Raw genomic sequence first — 23131 nt, 5'->3', positions numbered from 1 at the left:
TCACAGGTCGATTTCTGGAACATCTGTCGGGGTGCTGGCTTGATCCAGATCTTCTTCCGACTTGGGGTTAGCACTCTGGTCCTCGCGGTACTGCTGCAGGCTGTTGAGCAGCACCACCTCAATCTGCTCCTGGCAGGCTTTGAGGCAATCCACATCGGTGTTGGTGACTTTGGCCAGCAGGTCGACCAGGGCATCACCGGTGAGCGAACTGACATCCTCGTCCTGCTGGAGCCCGCAGATGGCCGCCCCCACACTGCAGGTGGCGATCATGGACGGTGGGTACATGGCAAACTTGAAGTCGGTGGCACACAGCGCGATGAAGGTCTGCGCATGCTTGCGGATCAGCGGCAGTTTGTCATTGGGTTGCGGCAGCTTGCGAAGGATGTGCTCGATGAAGTCGTGTGGGGTGACAGCAGCCAGGTTCCACTTCAATTTGCCCAACACCACAGCAGCTCCTGGGGCTTGATGGAACTGTCAGTGTAAATGCACAACTTCTTGGCTGTCAGCGGGATGGTCTCCTTGAGTTTGGAGGCCAGGAACATGCACACGGCCCGAGAAGCTGCAGATGAGTTTTAGGGGTCGGAACCCCAGCCAGGAAACAATCCAGGTAATTCATGGCCAAGGAGAAGACCTCCTCCTCACACTTCTGCTCCTCACAGACCTCAAGCATCCAGGTGGCCACCATCCTGCGCATGTAAGGCTGGATGTCCTTCTGCACGCATTTGAAATAGGAGCACTGAGGCAGGTAGCGCTCCTCGATGGTCAGCAGATTCTGCAGGACTCGATCGTCCTGCAGCAGGTTGGCATCCCGCACGGCCCTGCGCACAGGGTCCACCTCGCAGCACAGCAGCTCCATGGCAAACCGGATGCCCACGCGCTCCCCTCGCTGGAAAAAGTTTTGTGTTTTTTTTTTTAATTGGATTTGATTTTTTTTTTTTTTTTTTTTGCAGGGGGAGGGAGGAAAGAAAGGAAAATATTTCCCCGGACCTCCTTACTTTGGCTAATATGAGAAAATTTGGAGAGGCTTCGAGAGATCAAGAGAGAGAGAAGGGGAAAAATTGGGGAGGAAGGAAAAGAGGAGAGAAGGGTCGGGCGGTGGGAGAGCAGAGCCACGGGGGCCCCAATCTCCAAGCCCTCCCTGGCCAAAGCCAGTGGAGTCTCCGCCGCAGTGTCACTCCGAGCTCAGCTCGCCGAGGCAGTCGGCACTGGATTTTTTAATCTTCTCTAACAATATTGATCTGAGCTTCTTTCTCTTTGCAAGTTCAACACTCAGTTTTAGGTCTAATTATCTCTAAAATTATTTGACAATGAATATCATGTCTGATTTGTTCAAGATCCTATATGATTGTGATGGAAAAAAGCTATAGGACATTAAATTGACATTGGGGAGGAGGATGAGGAAGGTGGATGAATATTGTTAGTCATTTCTTAGATGGCAACACTCAGCAATGCTCAGAATACTCAGCAATATTCCTAGTGTTTCGCTCCTGGCAGTGCTCATATACCATGTAGAATGCCAGTAAGTGAACTTGTGTTGGCCATGTGCAAAGCAAGGCTCCATTCCATCTGCAATACCTTCAGCACTGGCTGATAAATTTTGTTAACTTTGTAATATTTTCACTCAGGTGTATCATGCCTATTATTTTATCTCATTCAGGATCCAATTCTTGTCCAGAGCAATCTTTCCAGCTATCATTGTCATTGTATCCCCTCTCTGTCCTAACTGCACTATTTGGCTCTTTGTGTGAAGCTTCCTACCCATGGACTGGACCTACTGGCCTTCATCTGTTTTGTCTCTGTATAATATTGTCATAAGATCACTGTTTTTTTTTTCTAAAAGGTAGAATATCTTTCTACAGAGACAGAGATCACTGAGAAAGACATTGAGATGATGTGAATTAAATGCAACTGGGTTTAGTATTGTGCTCATGCACTAAATTCTGAAATGTAGCTTAGTGCCATGTGGTCTTTTCTGCTGCCACTGTCAGGTTGCCTTTGATTTCAACAATGAGTTCTCCTTTCCTCCTTCCTTTTCAGGTCCTCTTGGCCTTCCTACTCTGAAATAGATAGCTGAGCAGAAGTCATTTGCTTTCTTTTAACCAAATATACCTAAAGAGCATTCTCTTATATATTCATGGGGGTGGCTGAGTACAGTCTCAGCTGTACCATAAGAATGACAGTTCTTCCATGTTTTTCAGTAACAATTGAAGATATATCCAAAGAAGACAGTGACGTGCACTGTAAGTTCCTTTTTTATAGAGATAAATATTATACTGTTGCATGGTGTACAGATAAATTAATCTATGAAAATATGATAATAAAATATTTGTTAACTAGTTTTATCCTCAATGTGGTGAGTTGGGTCTACAAATTGTATGGAATAGACCCTTTGAGTATAAAACAATACTTTCCCTTTTATTATAAATGTTGTCATTTCCACTTGTTTGTAGTTGGCAGAAAATTTATCCAGAATTCTCTCCCTTTCCCATAGAAGAAGGTTGCTTCATTAGAAAAGTTGATACTTTGCCTGTACTTCTTACTAGCTCATTAGAGAGTTTGAATTAACCTGGCTATTTCATCCCCCTCTCTGTCCTAACTGTACTGATTGGCTCTTTGTGTGAAGCTGTATATCAACAGCCCTGGAAAACTTTAAGTGCTTTTCAGTCTAGAGAGTCATTCCAAGTCCAGCATCTTAGTAAAGTGATTGCCTACTGGGGTTTTTCATCTCCATCTACCAGGCATCAGTTCTGTTGGTGTTACAAGCATTGTTGAAGAGAATGTTCTATCATGAAAATATTTCTTCCAAGATCACTTGTATATCCTTGATATTATGATGTGTTATGGCGTTTGCACTATCTACATGGGTTTTAATTTTAAGATTCTGTGTGTGCTGGTTTGTGATTTTTCATACGTGCATGTGACTTTATTCCACATATTTGAACCATTTAAAATGTATTTTGATGCTTCACTCTCAGAGTAACTTATCTCCATAGCTGCTCTATAAACATGCAATTCTTTTTTCAAATGTGTTGTTCCTATATATGGGGCACTGTAGTTCAAAATATCCAGGATATCGTAATTAATCTGAATTCAAGTGAAAACATTCATAAGGAACCGTAAATTCAAAGTATATCTTATAATCGTGCTTTTTAGTTAAGTGGTTTTGAAAATTAATTTTATATCTGAATTCCCTATCACACTAGAGTCTGAGGTTATTGTGCCTATCCCTTCCCCACCACTTGTTTATACCACTTGAATCATCAGAACCACTCACACCTGGACTGAGAGTGTAGAAGAGTCAGCTTCATGGGAGAGAGGGATTAAGAGAGTTAGAGAAGTGTGGCGGAAGTGAGAATCAACAGCGAGAATTTACAGAGAGATTCAGCATCAGATTCAGCATCCTCAGTTGAGCACCAGCAAAGAAGCAGTAGCAATCGCATCAGCAAAGGGATTTGTCAGCACTGATGCCTGAAAAAAGCAGCTGAAAGGGAGACAGAGGTCGAGTGATCCAGAAGGAAGAGAGAAGTAGCTGCTAGGCTTACAATACAAGCCATGTGAGGAAATGAATTTGGAGGTAACAAGGAGAATTAAGCTGGCTGACTCCTGGAACTTTATCTGACTGCTTTGTAAATCTTTCCACCCTCATCCTCATCCATCCTTCTGATCTGCCAGGCCACAAGTGCTGTAGGAACTGGGCTTAGTCAAGAAAGGCCTCACTATACCAACTCTAGGACTCTCTAATTTATATTAAAGCAACAGGTTATGATTTTAAGAATGTAGTCAGGTGACACTTAACTGGAATATGAAATGTGTGTAAATGATAAGTCTGATGAAATATGTGAAATATGAAAGCCAGCATTTATGATAAGTGTGTGTAAAATAGTCTCAGTGAACCTATCCAGTAGGATTCCTTCACATGTCTTCAATGTTTGCCCTCTGATTTTGTCTGCAGGACACTGATGTCTCCTTCTGGTTCTTGGTACTCTTAACCTATTTGAATCTGGGAAGATGGTTGTTTTCAGCATTATGAAAGAGCGTGCCTGTATAGGATTTGGAGTGAGAAGTCATTAAAGGATGGAAGATCTCACTGAAGCAGTGTTTTTATAAAGCACTTTTCCAAAGGGACAGCATATGTCACGGAAGTAGTATTCCGTTTGTTACATATTACTTAGGAATACAGCACAACTCAGTTAAAAGAAAGAGATATTTTGGAGAGATAGCACAGCGGCATTTGCCTTGCAAGCAGCCGATCCAAGACCAAAGGTGGTTGGTTCGAATCCCGGTGTCCCATATGGTCCCCCGTGCCTGCCAGGAGCTATTTCTGAGCAGAAAGCAAGGAGTGACCCCTGAGCACCGCCGTGTGCTCACAAAACAAAAACAAAAAAACAAAAAAACAAAAACAAAAAAAGAAATATTTAGCAAACAAAGAAACAATCGTTAAAGCCTAACAGACCATCACTAAAAGTTACACAGAGACAATTGTTAAAGCCTAACAGACCACCACTAAAAGTTACACAGAGACAATTGCTAAAACTTAACAGACCACCACTAAAAGTTACATTTTTATCCTACTGAAAAATATTAAACTTAAGGTCACATTTCTTTACCTTAAAGGCTGGAGGTGGGGGTGGCCGCCTTACTCCACCTTACTAAAAGTTTTGCAAGCAAAGATAAGGGAAAGCATGAGCAAATTGGGTGTATACTGCCCTCCTTGAGTAGAGTCAGATTCTTTTTTTTTTTTTTTTTTTGGTTTTTAGGTCACACCCGGCAGTGCTAAGGGGTTACTCCTGGCTGTTTGCTCAGAAATAGCTCCTAGCAGGGATTCGAACCAACCACCTTTGGTTCTGGATGGGCTGCTTACAAGGCAAACTCCCGCTGTGCTGGCAAGAGTCAGATTCTTATCTCCTTCAGCTAATGCTAGCCTGTGGCTCTTAAGGTCACAAAACAGGACGCCTTGTAAGCTTAGGGAAACTTCAAACTTAAACTATACGTATTTATGTAAAGCAAAAACATGGCCGGCGACACGCCCCTGGCCAGCCGGGTGAGCCAGCGGGGTGGGGGCGCCTGGCAAGTTCTGCAGTGGCCTCCGGGCCACCGGGAGCCACTCCGGGCCTGGGAAGGGATTCGCGCCTGCACTCGCTCTGCCGGGAGCCGTCCCTCCGAGACCGGCGGGGTGGCGGCCAGGAGTGCTCCCCGCCGCCGCGCGGAGCCGCTTGCGTCCGGGGACTGTCGGTGGCCCAGACGTCGGGGAGGAGCGGGTCGCCCAGCGCTTCCGAAGATGGGGGTCTCACCATCGGACGTCCTGTCCCCAGGGATGCCAAGGATTGAACCCAGGTTGGCCACATGCAAGGCCAATGCTCTACAGACTGTGCTATCATTCCAGCCCAAGATTTGTCATGTATTAATTTGTTTGATTGAATCTGTCTGATTCCATTCCTCTGCCCTAAAATACCAGCAGGCATATCGACTAATTGTGGAATAGAAACCACAACCAACCTCTCCCTGAGACCTGAGGTCTTTCTTTGGTCTTTATGTCTGTACTCAGTGCTTACTCCTGGATCTGCACTCTTTTGTCAGGATTCTGGGGCCATATTTATGTGGCACCAGGGATCAAACAAGGGCCAGGTGCTGCACACGCCAAGGGCCTTTCCCACTATACTTTCTCTTTGATCCCTTTATTGGAGAGACAAACACTATTCTTATTTTTCTTTACTTCTTTGGAATAGCCAATATGAGATTTTTCATAAGGAGTGTGCTGGACTTGTGGAGGCTATGTACCTAGAAATTCAATTGCATTGGGAATTTTCTCCTAATATCATTTCTTTACAAAATTTTTGTTTGGTTTTTGAGGGCCCACATTTGGCAGCATTCAGGGATCACTACCAGCAAGCTCATGCTACTATATAGGATGCCAGGGATTGAATTTGGGTCAGCCTCACCCAAAGCAATCACCCAATCCACATGTGCTATTGATCCGTCCCTCCCCCTTTATTTATGTGCTCTCTGGAATTTTATTTCCTTATTCTTCCTTTAAATTTTTATTAAGGCACCATGATATACAAAAAGTTGCTCAAAATAGTTTCAGCCATCCTAATATCATTACCAATGTCTGTTTTCCTCCACCATTGTACCATGTTTCGCTCCCACTTCCCAGTATGCCTCCATAACGGGCATATTTTTAAATTTGGTTGTTCTAGTCTAGTGTCCTGCTTGTGGCATTTTTAATTCAACAATTTAGATACACACCTCTATGCTATAGATGTGTCTGAGGTCCCTGGCCCAATAAACTCCCTCCATTTACTTACTTCTTTCCTTTACAGTTCTCACTGTTTTTTTGTTGTTATTATTGTTGTTTGTTTTTGTGTCACACTCAGCAGCGCTCTGGGGTTACTCCTGGCTCTATGCTCAGAAATCGCTCCTGGCTGGCTCGGGGGACCATATGGAATGCCGGGATTTGAACCACCGTCCTTCTGCATGCAAGGCAAACACTCTACCTCCATGCTATCTCTCCAGCCCCTGCAGTTCTCATTTTAATAAACTAGAGCCAAGGGTAATCTAGGTATCCTTCTTTGATACCTTGCATTGTTGTGCTATATGCCATGTTCATACTTTTTCATGAAAAGTATGTTACTGTTCCAAACATGTTATCCTCCAGTTTTAAGTTGCATAAATTGCATGATTTCATCATTCCCTTCCATTGAGTAGTATTCCATTGGGTGCTTGAATTTTGCAATTCCTTAACACATCCTTTCAGCTTTGTGTCTTGTCTCTAATTTCTTTCTGCCTTTTTATTCTATTTTTGGAAGATGTCCTTAACTCTATCTTTTATTTGTAGGGTTTTTATTTTGCTTGTTTGATTGAATTTGGGGGGCTAAACCCAGTGACGGTCAGGGGTTACTCTTGCCTCTGAACTCAGAAGAGTTCTGCTGCTACCCAGGACACCATAGGAGATGCTATGGATAGAATTCAATTTGACTTTTTGCAAGGCAAATGCCCTATCACTCTAACCCCTACCTTTACCTTATAAGACCTAATACATATTCCCCTTATGTTTCCATTAATTCCCCAGGGCTTTTTATTGTTATCTAAATATTCTTTTTGTGTCTTGGATGAAATATATTCTTCCTTTTACACTTGAGAACAAACTACATAATATCATTTTTTTCCATCCCCAAGCAATGGCACCAGTGGAAATCTACTCTTAATGACAAAGTCTCACCTCCTCTATCTCTACCACCTACATCTGACTCCGGCCACCTGTCATGTATGCTGCATGTGCCAAACTCACATCATTGTGGTTTCTGGAACTCTCCAAACATTTCCCTATCTCTTGACAGTCTCTCTATTCACAAATTTCATTTCCCTCTATTAAGATTACCACTGTGCAGCAGAATCTGAAACCAACCCCACGTGCCCAAGAAGAGATATGTTGACAGAGAAACTATGATACACCTACACAATGGGATACTACACGGCTGTTAGGGAAGATGGAGTAATTAAATCTGCATACACACGAATGGATATGGAGAGAATTATGCTGAGCAAAATGAGTTAGAGGGAGAGGGATACACATAAAATAAATGCACTCATTTGCAGGAATTTTAAAAAATGATATCATGGCAATAATAGTACCCAAATAGAAGGGAGCAGATAGGCCAAGAGGACCAACTTATGGTAAAAAGCTTGCCACAAATAAAAGGCGAGTTCCATTAGGTTAGAGAAGGTACCACTATGACAATGATAGTTGGAAATGTTCACTCTGGACAAGAATTGGGTGCTGGAAGGAGATAAAGGGATATACATGATACTCTTTCTCTAACAATATTGCAAACCCAAGGGTCTATGAGAAAAAGTCAGGCAGGGGAAATGCAGGGTGCCTGGGCTGAAGGAAAATTGGGGACATTGTTGGTGGGAAATAAGCACTGGTGAAGGGTGCTGGACATTGTAATGGTTGAATTCGATCATGGACAGCTTTGTAACTATCTCACAGTGATTCAATTAAAGAATTTATTTTGAAAAAAAAATAGTTTTAGCACTTCCATCCAAAAAGAGTACTGTAAAAAGGCAAGAGTAATAGGATAACAGATAAGGTACCTGCTTTCCATGCAACTGATCCACGTTTGATCCCTAGACCACATATGATTTCCCAAGCACTACCTACGAACAGATGAGAAGGAATCCAGTTTTGAAGGATTTTAACCTTTGTGATTTAACTTAATTACCTAAGCTATGGTTTTCTGCACTTTTTTCCTATTTTTTTATTTTTATAATTTTTATTTTGACCAAAGTGGCTTACATATCTTTCACAGTAATATTTTAGGTACATATTAACATTGAGTCAGGGGAATTCCCATCACCAAGATTGTCCTCCCTCAACCCCCTTTCCCATCTAGCATCCCATATCCCCCACCATCACCCCCCAGGCTGCTAGTATAATTTCCCCTCTGTGTCTAGTTTACCACTTAGTGATCATACAACCATTTGGTCTTGGGACCCTCCATTGTTTCCCCCTCTATTTGAGAGGCGGAACTAGATAGTTCTATTTATGTGGTTTTGTTTACAGAAAAGAAAAGCAAGAAAATGGGATAAAAAAATCAAATAAGCCGAGTATGAACAGAGTCCTTCTAGAGGCTCTCAACCTCATTTGAGAGGGGAAAGGGAAAAAAGCAGTGAGACACCACACCAATACAAAAGGAAATATCAAATAAAAAAATCCAGTGAGCACTACAGAAATAAAGACAAGCATCACATAATAACCACAGTCCTGAAATAAAAACATAACCAAGCGCATAAAGGGAAAAAAAGAAAAAAAATGGAGACAACTTCAAAATCCAAACCAAAACAAAGAACTAAAAAAAAAATAGATAAATAAAAAAGATTATTATGTGCTGTTTTTTTTTTTTTTCCTGCATAGGCACAGTAAATATTGGGAACATTAGAAAGGGAATTCCTTTGGCCTAAGAGATACAGGGCTTCTCCACCACTGAAGTATACTGTCATGGGAATAACTATAGACTCCTTTCTTGTTCATTTAGTCTCCTCTCGGTGACTTTGTGGTATATGGAAGACTTCTACTTCGTTATGGGTGATAAAATCAGACTCTGTATCTAGAGATCTTGGTATCTGCTTAGGTCAACGAATGGAGCTTATGATGAAGTCTTTCTTTGTGGTTCTAGAAGTTCTGTTTCTTCACTGTTGTTTTAATCTGTCTTCTGTAGTTGGTAGTCTTGTTCATTGTGCTGATCCTAGTATGGGGCCTGAAATAGATTCTTTAGTTGTTTCCTAAATATGTTTAGTTGCAATTGTCTCAGTCACACCTTTGGAATTAGAGATTTTGGTTGTTGTACAGAAAAGCTTTAAAGTTATTGTTGCTAGTTTACAGTTTTTCTCGAGCAATAAATATTGAAAAACATTTAACCTACTGATTCCCGAATTATTGTAATTGTTTTGGGTATATATTTTTATTTTTGAAATTTACTGCATTTTCTACCTTAGCTTATACTCAAGTCACTAAATTTAGGGTAAAATTAGGGGGTCGGCTTATAGTTGGGTCAGCTATATACTTGAGTAAATATGGAATATACTGCAAGTGAAGGAAAGATTTTTTTATTGTGGTGATATTGTGTGTGCATATCCCTCCAGTTGGCTTGTGGTCTCCTAAAAACAGTTGTATCAGTGTTCATCTTCTTAATTGTATACTCACAGTGGTAGGGTAGAACTCTCTTTTCCTCTATTTCTCTTCTCCACCACTCTCTCAGACATACTTCCTTGGGTAATTTCACTAGGTGAATTATATTACCATTGTCTTTGTGTTGACTCCTGCAGATTTATACCTTTATGCAGATCCCTCCACTCAATCCCTAACCTGTGCATACAACAGGTATGGTACCTCTCCTTTTAGGTGTAGAAAGCAATATCCCTCAAACTGAGCACCTAATATTTCTCTCCACACCTGTTCTTCCTGTCTCCTACTTTTTCCTCAGGACTGAAAGGATTAAATCAGGAAGCCACAACAAAAATCTGAATTGAGGAGAGCTTGGAGGTAGCTCCTGTATGTTCACAGTACATTCCAGTAGGAAGGAGTTCACCTTAGTATTCATAGGAAGGAACTAGACTGCTTCACTAACCTGCAGAGTTCATGCATGTACAAACAGTCCAGCCAATGAGAAGCCACCATAGTCACTTGGAACTTAATCTTTTCTTCCAGCCTTCATTCTTCCTATAACAAAGTTCCTTTTATTTCTCTAGATTTGCCTATAATCCATCATAGCTTCAATTCTTTCATCCCAAAGAAATTTATCTTTAAGTGAATGATTTTAGGTTGACAGTACAAAACCTTGACTCTCCTCTTCCACTGGCTTTCTGCTTAGTCCATCAACAAACCTTGTTCTTGTTTTCTTTTTTTTCTTTTTTTTTTTTGGTTTTTGGGTCACACCCAGCGGTGCTCAGGGGTTACTCCTGGCTGTCTGCTCAGAAATAGCTCCTGGCAGGCACGGGGGACCATATGGGACACCGGGATTCGAACCAACCACCTTTGGTCCTGGATCGGCTGCTTGCAAGGCAAACGCCGCTGTGCTATCTCTCCGGGCCCTTGTTCTTGTTTTCAAAGTAAGCACTTCAGAATGCTTTCATTTATATGCAGCCTTTTTTTTCTGCTCCCTTGCTAACCACCTTGGCTACTATAAATGCATCTTTACAACCCGGACCACAAGAGGCCTGACTGCCTTTCCTGGCTAGTCCTATCGCTTTTAGAGTCAACCTCATCAGAGAAATATTATTGCTGGTAGGGCACTTGTTTTGCACACAGTCAACCTAGGTCAATAATCAGCATCCCATATGGTCCCCTGAGTACAGCCAAAGTAATTTCTGAGTCAGAACCAGAAGAAACCCCTGAGCACTGCCAGAAGTGCCCCCCCAAATATAATGCAGTGCCATATAAAAGATGAATCAGAAAATTTTTGTCAATTTATTAATAATTCTTCTTGGGGGAATAAAATTTTTCTCATATAAGTCATATGTAACAGAGATTGTTCAAGAGCTAATTCACACGCTTTGCCTGCAGGAGGCCAAGTTTGATTCCTAGCATCACATAGGCTCCATAATCCCAAGAATTAACCCAAAACATCATAGAAGTAGTAAGCCCTGAGTATTGTCCCATGTGGCCCTCCCAAATAACAACAATAAGGCTTTCCTTTAGTTAGTAGAATTAAAAAGGAAATAGGCCCAAAGCATTAGCACTAAATGATCAATTTGAATGGAGATTCATCTAGGTGAGCTAAGACAAGATGCCCTTGTTTATAGTATCTTATTGATTTTGTGGTTTCCCCTGAAATACAGGGTTTCCTAGGCCAAAGTCGCCCCCCCCCAAGAAAACAGAGCTCAGTCAAGACTGCATACAGATATGAAAGGCAATACTGAGAAGAAAGAAAAGTCTTAGTCTACTTTAGTCTACTTAGTCTACAGAGACACGTTCAGGAAGATAATTTGGGGACGACCTTTTAGAAAAGAGTAATAGGAACATGGGGGGAGTGAAATGTGTTTGTTTTCCAGAATAGCTGGAGTATGTGGGGCAGGGAACACCCATTCAGTGTCAGCTTCCTACTCTGTACTTGCTGCATACAGATAAATGCCACTGTTGTCCTAGTCCAAAGGGAGAGATACATGTTGCAGCAGCCAGAGCTGAGTAAAAGTGACTCACTGTGAATAATAACTTGAGGGAGGGCTATTGACACCTTGATTCAAAAGAAAAAGCCAAAGGGGGGGGGGACAGAGTGACAGCACAGCAGTAGGTCATTTGCCTTGCATGCAGCTGACCCAGGACAGTTCAGTCCCTTCCCCAGCATCCCATATGGTCCCCTGAACCTGCCAGTAGCGATTTCTGAGCACAGAGCCAGGAGTAACTAGTAAGCGCTGTCAGGTGTGCCCCCTCCCCCCAAAAAAGCCAGGGGCCAAAGTGATAATACAGCAGGTAGTGGCATTTGCCTTGCATGCAGCTAACCGGGGTTCAATCCTGGGCAATCTATAAGGTCCCCTGAGCCTGCCAGGAGTGATTTCTGAGTGCAGTCAGGAGTAACCCGAGGGTAACCGAGTGTGAGCCAAACCCACCTTCAAAAAAAAGTTATGTTCTGAGTCACTAGATTATGACTAATTATGACAACTTCCCATGAATTGGGAAGTGGCTCGATCTTATTAATAGTCAGCGGCACAAAATAGAAAGGATTATTTTATTTCCATTAAATTATCACAATTCTAAAGAGTATAATATCCATCACAAGCTATATACGGACACTCTGAAACATTTTCAGCCATTTACTAGATTTCTGTAGCTGTATTTAGCAAAATTTACAATATAAACGCTCTAAATTAGAGAAAAAAACATTAGAAGTGGTCCTGTGGAACTCAAGGTTGAGCACATGTCACTGCTTTTAGCAACATTGCTTGTCATGGGGAAAAGATGGAAAGAAAGAAACAAATAGTTACTAAAAGTCCTGTCACAGTATTGCTCCTATAGCCCCAGTTACCTGTAACAAAAGGAATTCAAGTGCATCTATTCACAGTCAATAACTGGCTTGTGTCAGTTTTACACAAACATCCGATATAATATTGATACGTCTACATAGTGTATGCTTTTCAGATTTTTAATCGACATTAAATTGTTGCATATTTGTACACTGTTCTATTTACATATTATTTACATTAGTGCATAGTCCATTTACATATTCTGGGGTAGGCACAACAGAGGTACTCAGGGGCCCCTTTTGGAGTGCCATATGGGTTCCGGAAATCAAAGCCATAAGAGAGCATCTGAGGTTAGCTACGCGCAAAGGCAAGTCCCATCCCCGCTGTCCTTCTCTCCAGCCCCTTTATCTCTCTTTATCAGTAAAATGAGTCCTGGATGACTCAAGCATTTACAAGGAAAATCTATGCTTGCAGGGCCCAGAGTGGGGTAGGGTAGTACAGAAGGCAGGACACTTGCCTTGCACGAGGCTGGCTCGGAGAAGATTCTGAGCACCCCCAAAACAAAACACTAGGCTCGCGATTACACTGTAACAGCAGTAACAGACAACAGGCATCAGACAGACCCTTCCAACTCCAGCCCCACGCAGTTTCAGGCTGCCCAGCGCATGCGCATGCGCCGAAGGAGGTCTCCGAGCTCCGGGCCCCGCCCGTGACGTCACCGGGCCGCGCCTCTCCCGGGATGACGCGCCATGTGTGCGCCCTGCCCTGGAAGGAAGCCCCAGCGGCTGAAGGCGAAGCAGGAGGTCTCCGAGCTCCGTAGCCCCGCTCTCCGTTTACGTCATCACGCCGCGCTGCTCCCGGGATGACGCGACATGTGTGCGACCCTCCGTGGCGAAGGAAGCCGCAGCGGCTGACTCTGGCGGCTACCGCGGAGCAGTGGGGATTGGTGGAGATGGTTCAGGCTCTCTACGAGGTGAGCGCGCCCGCTCGGAACAGCCCGGGGCATGGGCAGGCGGGGTGTGGGTTCTGCGGCCGGGGGCCCTGGCGAAGACTTGCGCGGCCCCTGGGAAAGGCCCTTGGCGAGGCTGCAGCGGTCGCGGGACGGGCGGCACAGTTCCAGACCCTGGACAGGCCTGCGCCCAGCCCTTTCCCTTCGACTCTCTGGATACGTGGGGAAAAGAAAGACGGACAGCTCCGCCTAAGGGCTGCTTCCTTGCCAAGCAAGGGGTCTTCGTGCTGCTCTGGCTTCCCTTGCAAGACGGAGCCGGAGTTTGGGAAAGCGGCAGCTGAGAACAGACGCACAGAAGTCCCGACCAACTAGTGGGCTGATGGGAACGACAGAGCCGCCAGAGTGGAATGTTTCGTGTAAAAAAGAAACTCTGTTTTGCTGCCCCTTTTTGATTATATGAGCTTCATGTACCCTCAACCTGCCCCGAGAGTGAGAGTTGGAAGGAAAAACCTTAAAGGGTGTAACGTTGCCTCCATTTTTCTCCAGGGTAAAAATTGGGCTTGTTAACTTTTCTGCGTTCACCTCTCTAATATGAATTTTTCTTGGAAAGATTTCTTCTTGAGATTCAATTGGTTATTTGATCAGATGTTTCTCTATTAATATCATATGTTGGCGGGGGTGCGGAGCATTTATTCCAGGGTCCTTATTTTATTCTTAAAGGAATTATATTGGAGGGGTTAACAAATCTAAAGAGCATTTGATGGGTTGGCTATGGAGCTGGTTTGGTGTTTGGGCGCTTTTATGTATGCACCTTATCCAGGGAGATCCCCAGCACATGCTCCCCCAGCATCCCTTGTGTCTGAAAATGTTTTGCGTTTTTTATATCTAAAATAGTCCTTTTAAATGATTTTCTGATTAGCTAGTATGTCTAGTTTGTGGGGAAAAAGAAACAAAAGCCAGCCTGATCTTTATCTTGAAAGCATATATTTAAAAGATCTCAAGTAGGTAACTTAATTATCCACAGCTGTTGGCTAACCAAATCTCTAATCTATGAGTTTACATAGATGATATGATGTGTTTGTTTTTCTTCGCTTATATTTATATTTTGCCATCCAAATATTTAGTGTTTTATGTTTTTATATGTCACACAAATATTTCCCTGCCATATTACATACTTCTTGGAAACTATGGTAGAAAGGAAACTTACTATTCCTTTGAATTTTTCCCCCTCTGTAATATTCCAGAATGGATTTAAAGAGGCTTATCAAGGATGCAGAACATACAGTAGAATATGTAAAACTTTTAAGAACTGTGGAAACTAGTACTGGAGCAATAATACTCCATAATACTAGTTAAGTAGAAGGCTTACCTTTCACACAGCTGACCTCAGTTTAATACCTGACAATATTTACGGTTCACCAAGCTGTTAGGACTGATGCCTGATTACTGTGTGCTTCACTGTGTGAACCAATGACCCACCCTACCTCCAACTCCCACAACCCCCACAGAAAGGAATGAAGGAAGGAAGGAAAGAAGGAAGTTAGTTAGTTAGTTAGTTAGTTAAAGAACTTGAAAACTCGAGCCTGAGATAGTTCAGTGGACTCTGCAGTATGTGACCTCTGGCCACCCACCACTTGCTCCCCTGAACTATCCCAGACCTTCCCCTGAGCATTGAGCCAGGAGAAGCTCCTGAGCACTGCTAGATGTAGCTTGAAAAGAAAATTTGTGAAAAACTATGGAGACTTATTTCTAAATAAATCTTCTCATTCTGAATAAATGAGAGTGGTCGAGGACTTGGAAAACTGAAATGTTTATTACAGTTCTTTTCCTGTCATAAAAATTCAGTTACCTGGAGTTTCTCTTCAGACCCCTGTTCTCCCTTGGACAGGTATCTAACTAGTTTGTCTATTTTTGCTGGCTTTTGCCACTCTGGAGCAGCCTGTAGTCTCTCTTTATGTATTTCCTCCCTTCCCTACCACCTGGATCTTCATAAATAAATTTTATTCAATAAAAATTATCTTGCTTCACTAAAAATATTAATTAACCTGAAATATGGTGTTGTGTGAAATACTAATAATTTTGTCAATTTTTTTCATTTGAATTTTTGTTTTAAAGTTATTTTTTTTAATTTTTTAATTTTGAATTATGAGAACAAAAGATGCAAAGAAAGAGGACAAGGTAAAGTTCCAGTGGAAGGACAATCACCCATAACGTAATTCTCAGGACAAGTCCCCTTGTTGATATCTTAACTTTGAACTTTCAGCCAAAGAACGTTAAGATAAATAAAACAGAATCCATGTACAACTACTTTGTCCCTCAAGTCCCCAGATTGTAACACATTATATTTCTTAATAGCACACAAGGCAATCTAAAGCCATAAAACTTACGTAACTCCTTAAACATTAGAGGCATAGTATTTTTTTACATTTCCATGTACTTGTATATTAGCTTAACCTCAAATTTTAAGTGTTTTTTTTTTTTTTTTTTTTAAGGATTAGAGTCAAAGGAGCACAGTAAAAACGGCGTTAAAGTGGCAGTGGTTGTTTGCATTAGCCCACCAAAATATGAGAGGCATGGAAAGAAATAACCTTGGCCTAAATACAAAGAGATCCTACCCCTGAAGTTTCCTGGCATAAGACAAACTCTAGGCTCCAGGCAAGTTATCCTCCAATCCAAGACATTGTCCGTAGTGCCAACACACTTTTCACACAGTCTCTGATGTTGGTATCATGTTTCTGTATTAAAGATCCTGGAATCTGCATATCCTACATTGAAGTCATGATGTGGAGCATCTTCTCGTTTCACCTCACCATTAAAGGGCAATGCAGGAAGCTCTGTCCTGTAAGCAGGTCGTTGTTGTTAAGTCTTCTCAGTGTTAAAGGGAGTCTCTTTTGAGCAGGTCGATGTCTGAGCAGTGGTAGGGTCTTCCGTGGTAGAGGATTGCTTCCAGGTGATGTTATAGACAAACCTCACCATTAAGGGGCAATACAGCAAGCCCTGTCCAGTAAGCAGGTCATTGTTCTTGTTAAGTCTTCTCAGTGTTAAGGGAAGTCTCTTATGAGTAGATTGATGTCAGAGCAGCTGTAGGGTCTTCCCTGGTAGAGGAATGCCTCCAGGTGATGTTATATACCACCTTGGATGTTTTGTAGATGTCTTCTTTAGATCAGGGGTGAATGGAGAATGCCCATTCTTCTGAGGCCCGTGCCAAGTCTTTATGTCAATGTTCAGGGTGTAAGGTCCCATTGCACTACAAGATTTGTGTGCTCCCATCTCTATTAGATAAGAACTTATTGGTATGTATAGTATTTTCTCGTTTTAGTGTGCCTAAGCAAACAAGAAATAAAGCAACGTGGCGCTATCAGAGTATATGGGGGCGTAAGAACATTTCCAACAATAACCATGACTTGGTTCAAAAATAAGCATTAAACTGAGGGATTCTTTCACACCAAATTCCATATTGAGCAGTTCACAAAGAGAAGATAAAAAAAAATGGGGGGGGGGAATCGTCACTGTCTAAGAAAATATTCAGCAAAAGTTATAGCCATCAAAGAAAACACCCATAAAATGTTGAAGAGACATAAGTGTCCTTTTTATGCCTTTTAAAATAGTTGGGTGGGTGTTAACTCCAGGGCACCACTTTGGTCTGTGACTTAGGACTCTATAGTACTTAAGTTAGAAAGGGTAAATAAGGAGTAATGATGATAGGGGTTAAGGAAGTTAAAGAGAAATACGGTTTTTTGAAGGCGTATGCAAAAGGGCAGAGTACAAAATGGACATTCTGCATACATAAAAACATAAATCAATGATAGTGAGTACTATTAATGTTTCTTGAGCGCGGAGGTGTGGTAGCCCGCCCCCCCCCCCCAGCGCGATTTTGAAAATATAGAGTGGAAAGAGATTACCAGTGACTTCAAGAAGCTGGGAGGCCAGAAGTTCAGAGCCCCACCCAGTCCCTCCCTAAGGAGCTGAATGGATAATGGGGGAAAGCCTAGGGTACCTTCAAGCTCCACCCAGGGGCCCAACTCACTGGCTTGCCAGGCATGTGGCCCAGGGAAGCCCTGGAGATCTGGAGCAAGGAGGTAGAGGGGTGCTGGGGTTACCCAGGTCCTGCACCCCCCCAGGCCTGGTTAAGAAGGCCTCCGGCATGGCGGGGGCCTGCCGAACCCCATACTGCTAGACTCCCGGCTCCCAGGAAGGAGAGAGATCAAAAGTTGTTATTTTAAGTTATTCCTGTGTAGGAGAAATTATGTTGTTAGAAATAAAAGGAACTTTGAAATTAAATTTTCAGTACACGTAATCTAGAAATCATATAAGGTAGTATTCTAGATGCATAATACTGAAGTATAGGTTTCAGAAATGTTAATTTTTGTTTTGTTTTCCTCTCCTTCTGTTTGTGACTCAACTCTTAGGCTCCTGCTTACCATCTTATTTTGGAAGGAATTCTGATACTCTGGATAATCAGACTTCTTTTTTCTAAAACTTACAAATTACAAGAACGATCTGACCTTGCACTCAAGGTAGGAATTGGAATTTGTAGTATTTGTTATATGATTATAGTTGCTACATCTTTCCCAAAAAGAACTTTTGGGGGAGTCCTTTTAAATTCAGCAACATAAAACTGTTTTACGTGAAGTAAGAAAATGAAATGGGATGAAATGGCAAAGCCAGAGGTAAGTACCAAGGGGATACTTTGCTATGGGTAAACAGTTATAGAAGAAGTAAGTTATGTATAACATATATAATATTTTATATGTATGTAAAATACTTCTTTATTTTTTTATATAAGTAGTTATACTTTATGTGTGTTATATATAACAATCATAAGAGGAAGTAAGAACAGCTGCTGGATTTTCAGTACCCATATGGACATGAGGTCCTCAGAAAAGTCACTTTTTTGACATCTTGGCAAAGTTTTCTCTGCTTCTCATTTAGAGTGGTGGGATGGGGTGGAAGTAGTACATGAGTTACAGTGCATGCTTGCGTGTGTCAGACCCTGGTTCAGCATTACATGGTAAATGAGTTTGAGAATCATGGATAAAGCAGTGTAAAAAAAACATTATTGCAAGATTTCTTATAACCTTTAATATGTCATTGATTATCTCAGAGGGATCAATTAAACTTGACCAAATAGCCCTTCTCTTTCCATTAAAAAAAAAAGAGATACGTTACATGATTTCCATGCTCTGAGGATTTTTAGTAGCATTGAAAATACAATTGGACCAGCTATGGCAGAAGTTTCCTTGGTATTTAGGAGCTCCTGATAAATGATTAAGTGACCTTGAAATTTCTAGTCGAACGTGATTGTTCCTAATATGTTATAGTTTAAACATTATTCCACACATAAACACATTTTGAACAGTGACAACTAAACAGAATTCAAGAGTAATCTTCAAAAAGCAAAACTTAGCTAGAGCCAGAGTCTGAATAATCACTACTTTCCATCCAAAAAATATATCAGTGTGAGGGATTTTAAAAACTGGTGGCAACATAATAACATGTACTTCTCAGTTCCACGAATCTGCTTTCTTTGAATAACAGATTTCTGTGTTGATTTTAACATGTTTCTTCAGTCTTAAGCAGCCAACACATACATGCACTCCAGATTTCTCCTGACTGCTAATGTGTCACAGGCAGTGGGAGAAAAAAATGGAGTAGATGATTTATTCAACATTTTTGCATTGCTTGAGCATGACAAAGATGAATATGTCAAAAATGAATAGGTGAATATGTCAAAAATGAATAGGCGAATATGTCAAAGATGAATTTGCCCTTTGTCCTGCCCTGTCATTGCAGGGAGAATCTACATAGAAACATTGAAAAGGATTAACACTGAGGAGAACAGGCCTGTGTGTAAGACAGGAATTGGCTGTGGCTCTCATGTTCATCTCCTCTTCGTCTCACCCAGGCTGCATTTTCAAATGACTTTTTTTTTCTGAAGCAAGAATGGAAAAGAGACTCAAAATAGTTAAATATTTAGAATGAAGTCACAGGTTTAAAAGGCTCAAAGTGGCTCTGTATAGCAAATTTCTGAACAAAATTATAGGCCCCATATTTTTGAATACCTTTTACGGATGGTTCAGAGAAACAGTACATCTGGTTTTATGATTGGGCAGAATGAAGGTGTGGCCTCTCTGATAGTTGAAAATAGAAATGAGCCCACTTACCTAAAGCCTTGCTTCTTCCTTTGTCTTGCAGTTGTTTCTTTGTGTTTTCCCATCATTAGCAGTTTACTTCCAGTTTCCTACAAGGCTCTCTGTTGAAGAAGACCCTTTAGACTGATAGGCAGCTACTCATTGTGGGGGTTTCTCAATAGTAAACAGCCATGAGCCTGCAGGGATGGGTTCTCTGCCCTTGACTTGCAATCTGCTATATTGCTTACTCATCATCTCATCTCCTGTAGGAAAAGGAAGAATTAATTGAAGAGTGGCAACCAGAACCTCTTGTTGTTCCTGTTTCCAAAGACCATCCTGCATTCAACTACAACATCTTTTCAGGGTAAATTGGCTTCCTTCCTCCAAAGGACTTGGGTTTGCTCTCTTATAAACTCTCAATGTATGAAGTGGTTTATTTTTTTTTAGGGGTGTTGAGGTGGAGATGTTTGGGTGGGCCTGGCATCAGGCCTTGCTTACTGACTCATCTTGGGTTTTTTTCAGGAGACTGAACCAAATTGATTCCACGCAAGTCAAATACTTTATATCCTGTACTGTCTCCACAATATCTTTTTTTTTTTTGGTTTTTGGTTTTTGGGTCACACTGGTGGCACTCAGTAGTTAATCCTGGCAGGCACGGGGGATCATATGGGACACTGGGATTCAAGTCACCATCCATCCTGGATGGTGTTACTGCTCTGCCCCCCCAACATTTATTTTTTTTAACTTATATAAAACACTAGAAATCTTTGGAGACCAAAAGCAAACCACTTTAATTCCCAGTATAAAATTTTCTTGTAGAAATGATGGCATGGACTTTTTTTAGAGTCCTATTTGATCATTAATCTTTGTACCCCTCCAATATTACTTTTAGTTTGTCCTACCGCTGTGCTATCTCCCTGGCCCCAACATCTATGGTGGGGCACACCCATTGATGCTCAGGGGTTTCTCCCAGCAATGCACTCAGAAATTGCTTCTGGCTTGGGGGACCATATGGGACTCTGGGGGATCGAACGGCGGTTCGTCCTAGGCTAGCGCTTGCAAGGCATACACCTTACCTCTAGTGCCACTGCTCTTCCCCCCCCAACATCTATTTTTTTTAAACTTATATAAAACACTAAAAATCTTTGGAGACCAAAAACGAACCACTTTAATTCCCAGTATAAAATTTTCTTGTAGAAATGATGGCATGGACTTTTTTTAGAGTCCTATTTGATCATTAATCTTTGTACCCCTCCAATATTATTTTTAGTTTGTACTCGATAATATTTTACTATGACAATGAAAATGAAAACTGGGAGACAGTACAGCTGTTAGTGTGCATGACTAGCAGATTTTGATTAACTTAAAATGTATTTTACGTGTACAGAAAATAGTAGACACATACGTACATACTACCCTGATTTAAGATCATTAAAATTTTCAATTATTTTTGTTTTGGAGGCCACACCCAGTGGTGTTCAGGGCTTACTCTTCCTCTGTGCTCAAGGATCATTCCTAGTGGGGCTCACAGACACATAGACCATAGATGGCACCAGGGATCAAACCTGGGTCAGCTGCATACAATGCGTGTATCTTATCTGCTGTATTATCATTAAGCCCAACGTGAAAATTTTTTGTGCTCTCAATGTAAATCTATTTTAAAATAAGAAATCATATTTTTCTCCTCTCCTGCATATTGGAAAAACTGCTTTACCACAAATACAACAGCCTGGTGTAGGCAGTGGCTGTTTTGTGCCCCAGCACTTACCCCCACACTCCAAATTAGGTGCAATTTTTCCATCCTCCTCCTTCCCCACAGAATGCAGGACATCATGTATTCTTAGATATATTTAAGGTGTAGGTTATTTATCTAAATATATCTAATTCTTAGATAATTTAAGGAGTAGGTTCCTTGAATTTTCTTTATATCATTGTTAAGCTTGTGCTCTGCAATCAAGTTTTTCTTTTTTCCTTTTCTTTTTTCTTTTTTTTTTTTTTTTTTTGGTTTTTTGGGCCACACCTGTTTGATGCTCAGGGGTTACTCCTGGCTAAGCGATCAGAAATTGCGCCTGGCTTGGGGGGATCATATGGGTCCCTGGGGGATCAACCCCAGTCCTTCCTTGGTTAGCGCTTGCAAGGCAGACACCTTACCTCTAGCGCCACCTTGCCGGCCCCAAGTTGTTCTTTTTTTTTTAACACCTTTCAGTTTCCCTGTAGAAAATTTCATTCATTTGCTTGCTTGTTTCTGCTGCTCATTCTTATTTTCCATGGACTAACTTTGGTCCAGTAGCGTTAGAGAACTTTTTTAAATTCCTCAAGGAGAGTGGATGCACGAACGGCTTATGAACGAATGAGAGACCACATAATGCATGTGGGAGAAATAAGATTCTTAAATTCAGTGTGATAAATAAGGGGTATAAATGAGGGATTAGCCAGCCACAGTTTTGGGGGGGTTGGGGGTTGGGGTTTTTTTTGGTGGGGGGGTCACATTCGGCAGCGCTCAGGGGTTACTCCTGGCTCTATGCTCAGAAATTGCTCCTGGCAGGCTCAGGGGACCATATGGGATGCCGGGATTTGAACCATCGACCTTCTGCATGCAAGGCAAACACCTTACCTCCATGCTGTATCTCTGGCCAGCCACAGTTTATTTATGGCACAAAGAAAATGCTCTTATGTTAAATCACAACATAACTCTTGTAAACATAAAACCAAAAAAATTAACTTGGCTCCTGATGAGTACATACATTTCAAGTAAGAATCCAGAGTTAAAAAGAAAAGATAAGGGGCTAGAGAAATAGCATGGAGTAGGGTGTTTGCCTTGCATGCAGAAGGGCAGTGGTTCAAATCGTAGCATCCCATATGGTCCCCCGAGCCTGTCAGGTGTGATTTCTGAGCATAGAACCAGGAGTAACCTCTGAGTGCTGCTGGGTATGACCCAAAACCAGAAAAAAAAAAAAAAAAAAAAGAAAGAAGGAAAGAAAAGATAAATTTTAACATCTTAAAGCAATTCCTGTCTGGCTAGTCCTAGATGTCAATACTGATTAGGGGAATTTGCAAGGAGCCAGTTTTTCCTATTTTAAAAGGGAAGATGTTTTGTTTTAGAGGCTAATACAGATAACTCTATGATTTTGACTAAGAAATGGTTTTTAGGAAAAATCAAACTTATCTGGAAGAGATGCAAATCTACCTGGTGAAGGTTTTCTCAATGGCCCAATGTTATTTCCTGGACAAAACTTTGGATGTAAGTTCTGAGGCAAGAATTAGTTAGCAAATGCTCAAAGTCTTTTAGCGATGTCCAAAAGGCAGAATGTTACTTTTCGTTTAAAACTGCAAGGGCATTAGAAGACAAAAACTGCAAGGGGATATAGAAGACAAAGAGAAATAAAGTTGTTTTTGGATATAATTTGGTGCTGGGTTTTCCAGGGAAAGAGAAATTAATGGAGGCTATATTTGCCTGTAAAAATCTTTATGTGTGTAAAAGGTCCGACTATATACACACTTAATACAGCAGAAGGGAGATTCGTATATAGGCCAAATAAGTGTCTGTTATTAAGCATAAGAAATAGCACCTTTCACTCTCAAAAATCTTGGT

At 41.6% G+C, this 23131-nt stretch overlaps 1 protein-coding gene and 1 pseudogene across 1 annotated transcript in view; one reads left to right on the top strand and one right to left on the bottom strand.

Moving 5' to 3' along the window:
- LOC126003778 (G1/S-specific cyclin-D2-like) lies at positions 1-856 on the bottom strand (annotated as a pseudogene).
- A 12465-nt stretch (positions 857-13321) lies between these two features.
- Positions 13322-23131, top strand: part of LOC126004480 (serine palmitoyltransferase 1-like) — a 43660-nt gene continuing 33850 nt past the window's right edge. Inside the window, exons 1-3 of the mRNA XM_049770901.1 lie at positions 13322-13432; positions 17818-17925; positions 19809-19903. Coding sequence (XP_049626858.1) covers positions 13322-13432; positions 17818-17925; positions 19809-19903 — 314 coding nt within the window. The remainder of the gene's footprint in view (positions 13433-17817; positions 17926-19808; positions 19904-23131) is intronic.

Source organism: Suncus etruscus, chromosome 3 (genome assembly GCF_024139225.1).
Source record: "Suncus etruscus isolate mSunEtr1 chromosome 3, mSunEtr1.pri.cur, whole genome shotgun sequence".
Classification (NCBI taxonomy): domain Eukaryota; kingdom Metazoa; phylum Chordata; class Mammalia; order Eulipotyphla; family Soricidae; genus Suncus; species Suncus etruscus.
The sequence above is the reverse complement of the archived record's forward strand: the minus strand, read 5'-3'. Positions and strand labels throughout refer to the sequence as shown.